The following is an 8,472-nucleotide window of genomic DNA, read 5'->3' as shown; positions in this document are numbered from 1 at the left end:
ACTTTTATAATCACCAAAGGATAAAAATCAGCCTTTAAAAAATAAGCAAACAAAACCCTTTTGGTTCCTAAACAAAATGAATTATGACTGGAGCTGAAGTCTTACCTTTGAATTTTCTTTCCTATCTAAGACTAACTACTTAAGGCTGTGTTTTTTTGATGTCTTTTCTTCCCTCACAAGTGGGCCTTACCTAAATTAAATGAGTGTATGTGGCAACAAGTACACGTTTTTTAAAAAAAGAAATCTTGGTGCTGCTCATCTGTATGCAAACTGTGAGCTTACTTTAGACATCTTAACACTGAAAATTTTGGTAAATAATCTGAAAATCATCACAAATCTGCTTTCTGTATTTTATTTGACAATGGTACAAATTAAATTTAACAATATCATTAAAAGCTTGTTCTATTAATTTTTTCACTGATACAGAAGAACAAAAAAAAACCAGAACAAATCAAAACAACTCCTTCCATCCAACACAGAGCCCAATACTAAGATTTGGCTGAGCTGACAGTTTGTTTCACATTTTAAAAATAAGATAAACAACAACTGTGAGTCTTCACGATTCTAGCTGATACTGCACAGAACAGAAATTACGGAAGACCAGTAAGTAAATGAAATACAGTAAACTACAAGTGGGAAAGTTGCATTTCTGGAAAGATGATAGACCTGTTTGTATACTACTAAGCACTACAATACAATAATTAAAGACTACTTTTCACTATTACAACAAAATTAAGCAGACTTTACAATGCCATGTTAAGATTTTGCCCTTTAAGTCTTACAAAAGTACTAGGAAGACTTCACTGAACAGAAATCAAAATCCTTTAACACTGATAGAACAAGGCAAAAGAATCCTCTGTTCCCCCAAAGACTCACACCCTGCTGTAAAGAACTTGTCACATTCTTCAATCACTTTTTGTTCAGCTAATGTATTACCAAAAAAATGATAAAATTATACATTTTTTTGTGCAGATGCTATTTGTTTACTAGGTATTAGCTGTTATTGGTTGCCCACAGATACCTTTGAACTTATACTAAGAATCAATTAAAAGCTGATGCAGATGAAACTAAATCTGCTTTGGATGCTAAGTCAGATTCTGTGGTCCAGGAAAATCACTGTCTTTTGTTCTTTCTCCCATACCACAAAAAAAAAAAAAAACAAAAAAAAACCAAAAAACAAAACCCAACCCTTCTGCAACTGCAGTGGAAAAGGTTTGCCCTGTCTATGTTAACACAAAGTTTCCAGAACTACAGAGCCCCAGTTTAACAAAAGCTATTGACAGCAGCTCTGTTTCTTGCTACAAATGAAGCCAGGGAATTCAGAGATTGATAACAGTCCATCCCTGTCAAATATCACTGTAGTGTAAAATACTTTTTTTTTCCTAATGCTTTACCCATTGATTGCACATTTTAATTCTGTTGTCATAGTCACCAAAACCAGAGAAGGAACTAGAAAGTAAATACGCATTTGAAAGAGTAGTTAAAAAAAAAACAGACCTGTATAATTACAAAATGTACACTGTAATAAATGTAGAACAGCTTGCTCTTACTAGGAATTGTAAATAAGACATTTTTAACAAGTGAGGATTTTCCTGGGCACATTTTTGTATCAATGTAAATGCAAAATACCAAAATAAAACTAAGTACTAAAGAGAGTATTAACAAATAACATCCCATCCATTTCTTTGACTGCTTATGTGTCATATTTCATGTATTCATGTTTCTTACATTTCCAACCGCTAGGATTTACCTTTCAGCTGCTTGCAGTGTTTCAGCAACTCTAGGCAAATCAATAATAGGAAAAAAAGCCACATCACAGATCATTTTCCACTATCTCAGCAGGAATAGATATGGTAGGCAATGGTTTTAGGACTATCTGAGATTAAGGTGAGGTACTCTTCTTGCTTTCATAGCAGCTTCAGAACATCTCAGGACACCGAACAGCTTATATACAAACTTCAAAGGGGTTTTGTACAGGAGTGTAGAAGCCTGGCCAGCAGTTCACTGTAGCTCTTCTACAGTTTCACTGGGAACAGAAGGAGGTGAGGAGAGGGAAGGCAAGGAAGCATCTCAACAAATAACCGTCAAAAATATGCCTGGGCCTCATTAGACTAGATACGTATATTCAAGGAAAAAAAAAAGTAAGATCTGAAGGGTGGGAGTGCATTTTTGACTGCATATTTCTGAAGAATTGGCCTAATAATTATAGTAGCTTTTCAGATTTTAAGGAAAGAGGATGATTTTATCATAGCGAAACATTGCTATATATTAAGTTTTTAGAAAACTTACCTTGGTGAATTAATTAGAAAGAAAAAAAAAAAACACATAAAAAGCCCAAAAGCCCAATGGAGAAAAATCAGAGGCTACACAGAGGAATGGCCAAGATGCAGTAATTACACCTTATTCTCTCCTTGAACTCAGTGCAGTTTACTGAGTACAGTTTACCATTTAACACCTTAAATTCATTGGCTTACATTTTATTTTTGTGATTTGCATAATTAGGAAAACCAAACTGAGAAATCATGATATTAGAATATTTTAAGGGCATGCCATCATAAATATTAACCAGTTTATTTACACAGTAGGATCTCTGTAACAAATGCTCTGCTCGGTGCCACATTCCAGAATAGCCACTGTTAGTGTCTTTTTCTAAATTTCTTATATCAACAGGCTTCACAAACACTCCTGAAGGCTTTCCAGTATGCTTGGCTACCAGAAAATTCATGGCAATATCATCACAATTTTGAGTTTCATCTATTAAGGCGTAAACTGCTTCTGGCTGTCGTTGAAAGTCTTCTAAATATCCACTGTGAAAAAATGCTGCACCGATAAGAACCATAGAATACTGATCTCCATTTCCAAATCCAGGGTTCTGCAATTCAAAGCTGCCATAACTGTACACGCCTGAAGGAGTAGAAATGTGCTTTCTAGGAACAAATCCCACTATATGCTCTGGAAATTGCTGAAAGAAAAAAGAAATTTAAAAAAAAAATCAAAGTGAACCCCACACTGTGAAATGCGTGTTAAGTACGTTCATAAGAGAGATTTATGCATTTTTTAAATGAGAGGAGCACAAGATTATTGCCAGGAAATAATTAAATTGTTGACATATGGTCCTTTGATCTGCATAAACGTTGCAATTAAATACAGTTTCACAAAACTGACACAGTATGCCTCATTCCACATCACGCAGTGCCAAGAAACATCTTTCCACAAATTGCAGCTGTGTATTTGGCACTGAAAATAACTTTACAGACATTTTATCTTGTTTTGCAAAGCGTAACACTTTTGTTTAACAAACTACTATACTATAATAAATATAAATAAATTCAACAGTTAGCAGCTGCATGTTTTTGTAAGAGTTACAATTTTAAAGTTATAGATTACAGGTACAGCTACTACAAAAGATTATTTTTGTAATTTCTACCATTCAACACTTCAGCCCTTCCATAATCTAACTTTACAGCTAGAGAACCAATGGTCAAACATTATGATACAGTATTACTCCAAATAAACCCATTAATCTCAATTGTAAGTCACAAATACTGCTGGCCAAGATGCAAAACATTACCTGCCATACAGAAAAGGCAAAAGCAAGGTCATGAGCACTGACTAGGGTATCATCATCCATCATTAAAACAGCTGAAGGGAGGAAAAACAAAAGAAAAACTTTTAATTTATCAAAAGATTAAATACACGAGCACAGTACACAGCACAGTATTTGACAAATTAAATGTGAAATTTCTATAACCATTAAGCTGAATTACAACTCCTTGAAAGTAGATTGAGAAAACATAACTATATTTCAAAGCTAAAGCAAGGTTGCAGCTTTGTGGTAGCTGGAAGCAAACCTAAGTTTTAGATTATTTGCCAGGCTATAACAAAACCCAGCAACTTTTGACCATCTGTAGTACAGCTGGAGAGATATGTGTTGGAAAACTTGGGAGTGTTTGGCAAAGCAGCTTAAAATTCTGCTAATCTTGTGTAAAGATACAACTAAAATAGAGTTAGATACCTTTCTTTAGCATGAGTCTTATAAAGGATTCTTAGTGTAAAATTTTACTCATTCCTCACTACTTACAAGTTCTAAGTAAGCAAGTTAAATAAATTGCACAGGCAACTTTCAATATGATTAACTATAGAAGGAAGACTCTTTGCCTTGAATTTTAGACAAAAGACTATCAGGAAGTGGAAAAGGAAGGATAATCTTAGAACTCCAGATGCATTAAAGCTTTTTAAGTTTACAGTAGGCACAAATCCTATTACAGTAAATAAAACACTTGGGAAGTTGAAGTTTTTAATGTCTTCCTAGAAATTGTGGGTTTGGAGTAGCAAGGCATGTTAGGAAGGGGGCAGTAAATAGAATTACCTTTACTAATCATGAGTAAGGTCAGGTCTGTAATGCAACATATGGGGTTTTTATCCACTTGAAACAAACAGGACTTATTGTTGTGCACCTCCTGGAAAGAGCTTAGGAAGAATATTTAGATGAATAGCCAAAAGACTGGGGAAAATACTCTTAAAAGGGATGCATAATTTGAGAAAAAAAGCCAGACAGCTAGGGAGGGAGGCTTCTCAGAAGAGCAGAACATGCTTGAGAACTCAGTCTTAAAAGGAATGGATTACATCAAATCTTTACCAGATGACTTAAGTCCAGATTAGTGCACACTCAACAAATACATGCATTATGAATTTCAGTTTACGCTACACAAGGAAGAGAGGCTGAACTACCTATGTCTGCCTGACAAAGGAAAGGGGGAACACTTGCAAAAGCCCATGAAATACTGTGACATCCCTCTTCTTTTTCCTTACTCTTCACCGACAGCCTGTTGGTGCTGTGCATCTGATATCAGAACATCGGTTTCCCCTATACTACCCACATTCTAAGTGACCCAGCACATCCATGGCTTTATTACATAGTGTAATTCAAACCATCTCTCTTTTAGCATTCAGATTTTAAGCATGAAAGTAATATCAGTAGTAGTGATATGAACTGCTGATTACCTTTTGTTTCCAGCTCAGGGAAATTCTGCAGCCTGTTTCTCATGCGATTTACACTTTGAACTTTAAAGACAACAGGGACAGGATGAGGACCCAAGGAATTCCACATCTCCTCTGGTGTCTTCTCACCAATGTTGTTCCACACAACAATTACTTTATGTAGGTTGGGGATGGCTTGATAATGATTTAAGAGCTTTAGCAGTAAGTCAGTTCTATTATATGTCTGCATAATAAGAGTAAATGAATCCAAGGCAGACTGACTCTGGGGTTTTGGTTCCCTTCTCAAATTGGGCAATTTGTCATCTTTGATGTTGGGAAGCAAAGCTGTTAAAGCACCTGCCACAAGAAGCAAGACGATGATCACCACAGAGGTGAAGCGGAGTAGGCGGATTCCCATAACTCTTCCTGGAAGCTTACAGAAGTGAAAATACCTTCAAAACAAGTAACAAGAAAGGAAAAGTCATTAAATCCATGTTAATGAGCAGAACTCCCACAATATTAAGCAGATTTTGGTTCAAGTAAATAAATAAGGAGGATTTTAGGACTTTGGTCAATTACTGTCAAGACAGATACTTCTGGTACTCTGTTTCTATGTTTACTTGCTTTTCACCTTTTTTTGTTAACTTTGAATTTCATTCTTTTGTGGAAATTAATCCAGAATAATTCTTCAGATTGTTTATTGTTTCTTATTTTCTCAGTACTGTGTTTTTGACTGAACATAGATATATTTAATCAAACCTATCCAGCTGAAATTAGAAAGCAAATTTGTTCAGATTCAGTATTTTGAGCACTGCAGGAGCTCTACTTTAGCTGAGAAGCAAAAGGGAGAGAAGACGCTTCCTCAAGAGCTCCTCATACAGCTTCCCCTCAAGGCTCTTCACCATCTTTGTAGGTCTCCTTTGCATGCTCTCCAATAGCTTTAGATCCTTATTTTATTGTATTTTTACGTTAATTCTTATATTCCTATATCAATGCACAGGACCACCTGGAGGTGAGGCCGCCCCAGTGCAGAGCAGAGCGGGACAATCCCCTCCCTGACCAAGCTGGCGATGCTTTGCCTGATGCCCCCCAGGACACAGTTGGCCCTCCTGGCTGCCAGGGCACTGCTGACTCAGATTCAACTTGCCAGCGACCAGGACCCCCAGGTCCCTTTCCATGGCACTGCTTTCCAGCATCTCATTCCCCAGTCTGTCTGTATATCCAGGGTTGCCCTGTCCCAGCTGCAGAATCCAGCACTTTTATTTGTTAAACTTCATACAGTTTCCTTTTCTCCTCCTTTACTCTCCTACTTTGCTTTAGTATGAATTGAATGCAAGATAAATACTCTAAGCTTGCTACTATAAGCAGTTACTCATCTATACATATTACTCATGTTACTCCATTAGTAATTTCTAGGCTTTCAGCAGGGAATTCTGATCAAATTCAGTGATCCAGGACAGCTGAACAATCACAATTTGAGAGTGTTTTTTCACTGATTTTTTAATCCCTCTTTTCCAAAGTGCAAATACCATGCTTGAAAATGTGAATGTAGATTATTTTAATCTAAAAAGCCTCGCAACTCACCTCATTGTTGCCAAGTAGGATCGTTTTTTCCCCCCTTCTTTTTACAGGGCAGTTGTTTGTGATCTTTAAATCTGTTGGAAATTAAAGGGACTCTATAAGTGAAGATCAACAATTATCTACATGCTACCCAGCATTCTTTTACAAGTAAAAGTTCCTCTCAATTATTGAGCGATATACACATTCATGGCAATTATCCCATCCTTTTTCCTATTGCTCAGTTGAATTGTCTCTGCCTTTCAATGAACACTCCAGAAAGAAGTTATTACACCAGATGGTCAAAAAGAAAAGAACAGCATGTTTCTCTACTCATAAAATTGTCGCCTTGTGCCAGTGCAATGTCTGTGTGTTCCATCCTTAAGTTCAACTACAGAGATACAAGTAGTTCTCCAGAACCTCACCAGCTGTTGCTTTGTTCACCAGGCACCACTAAAATATATATTTGGCTACCACAGTCAGGCAAGTACTCCCAATGAAGTTATTTTATTTTATGGTTCATCCCCTTCATGTTCTCCTTCCACTGAGTTAACGAGTTACATCAGGGGTTTAAGACACAGAATTCTGTTCTTCCCATCTGGTTTGGCAGCTTGGAAAATATAAGTGTAAACACATAAAGGAAGGATATTCAAGATCCTTCCTTTTGCAGGACAGCAGTATAAGAAACCTCTGTATGTTAAGGCTCTTAGATTGTGGGATGGATTGTGTTCTTTTAAAACTAAAAAGTCTTTAATTTTGATTTAGGAAAAGTACTGTAAAAGCTCAGAGAACAAGAATTTGCTGAATTTATTGAATAATTGAACCAATGTGAAATTTCACAGGAGAAATTTGTTTGGGCTATATAAACTTGCTTCTTAAAAATACAGATTTGCCAATTTGTGTGTATAACAATCAGAATATGTCCACATATACAGGTCTTCCCAAATCTGAGTTCCAATTTTACCACTACTTTGTGAGGAGAGGTCACTGAAACTATTTCCAGGAGCTAATCACTTGTTTTGGTTGCCTAATTTTATAGGTTTAAACAATCACACCTGATTGCTAAAAATTATTAGCAGGAGTGGCTATTCAGCATTTATGAGGTCCAAAGTATCCTCATCCTACGTGCTTTTGAAAACGTTAGATCCTCTTTCCCCAGTTTGGAACCTAGTTGCAACAATACTTACCAGTACTACTGTAATGATAAATTAAAATTTAAAAGCATACAATATTGTTTGCTGTTTATGAGGCTTCCTTGCTTATAACACATTCTAGTGTTTACAACATGTAGTGACAAGCAAGGATTATATTATTATACAGTCCCTAATTAAAATAAGCGTCTTTTTAGATTATTTAGAATTAGCATCATGGCACTTTCTGATGTGCTGTGAAAGCGCAGATCAGTTTTGCCAGTTAAATTATGAAACTGCAATGCAGGATTGACCTCTTTTAAGAAACCGTACAGTACTCCCTGTACACAACACAAAATAAAAATGACGAAAAAAAACCCCGCTGTCAAAACCCAGTGTCTTAATCCTCGTTCCGAAGAAAAGATTTCTCGAGCGGGTGCCCGTCCTTTGGTGGGCAACACCCCGTTAGCAGCACCCCGCAGCAGTTCGGTGCGGCCCGGCAGCACCGCAGCATCAACACCTCCCGCCCCGCGCCCACGGCTTCGCTCACGTTGCGCTTCCTCCGGCCGGGCGGTGCTCCCGAGGCGGCACCGGCAGGGCAGGGCAGGGCAGGGCAGGGCAGGGCGGAGGAGCAGAGGTGCCAGCCCGGCCCCACCGCCCGCACAAGCCCCTCCGGTGACTCAGGGGCGGCCCCGCGGCAGCGCCGCTTCCTGCGGGGCGTCCCCGCGCTTCCTCCCGGCAGGCTCCGCGCCGCACGGCGGGTCCCCGAGCCCCGGCGGTCACACGCGGGGCGCGCCGCGCCCCC

General features: G+C 38.1%; 1 protein-coding gene across 2 annotated transcripts; it reads right to left on the bottom strand.

Moving 5' to 3' along the window:
• Positions 1 to 336: 336 nt before the first annotated feature.
• EXTL2 (exostosin like glycosyltransferase 2) lies at positions 337 to 8,403 on the bottom strand. 2 transcript variants are annotated; one of them, XR_003532325.1, is made up of 6 exons: positions 8,218 to 8,403; positions 6,565 to 6,635; positions 5,005 to 5,432; positions 4,370 to 4,470; positions 3,572 to 3,642; positions 2,920 to 2,962 (listed from the first exon to the last, which is right to left on the bottom strand). XR_003532325.1 is itself a non-coding variant. In XM_027671889.1 (5 exons), exons 2-5 carry the CDS (start codon positions 6,567 to 6,569, stop codon positions 2,471 to 2,473), a joined length of 996 nt encoding a protein of 331 aa, XP_027527690.1. In that variant the 5' UTR covers positions 6,570 to 6,635; positions 8,218 to 8,390; the 3' UTR covers positions 337 to 2,470. The 2 variants fall into 2 exon arrangements, 1 of the variants encoding a protein (XP_027527690.1); XM_027671889.1 differs by lacking the exon at positions 4,370 to 4,470 and having other exon boundaries at positions 337 to 2,962; positions 8,218 to 8,390.
• Between the last annotated feature and the right edge of the window lie 69 nt (positions 8,404 to 8,472).

This window comes from Neopelma chrysocephalum, unplaced genomic scaffold (genome assembly GCF_003984885.1).
Source record: "Neopelma chrysocephalum unplaced genomic scaffold, ASM398488v2 Primary Assembly neopelma1_97222, whole genome shotgun sequence".
Taxonomy (NCBI): domain Eukaryota; kingdom Metazoa; phylum Chordata; class Aves; order Passeriformes; family Pipridae; genus Neopelma; species Neopelma chrysocephalum.
This window is presented reverse-complemented; position numbering and strand designations above follow the sequence as displayed.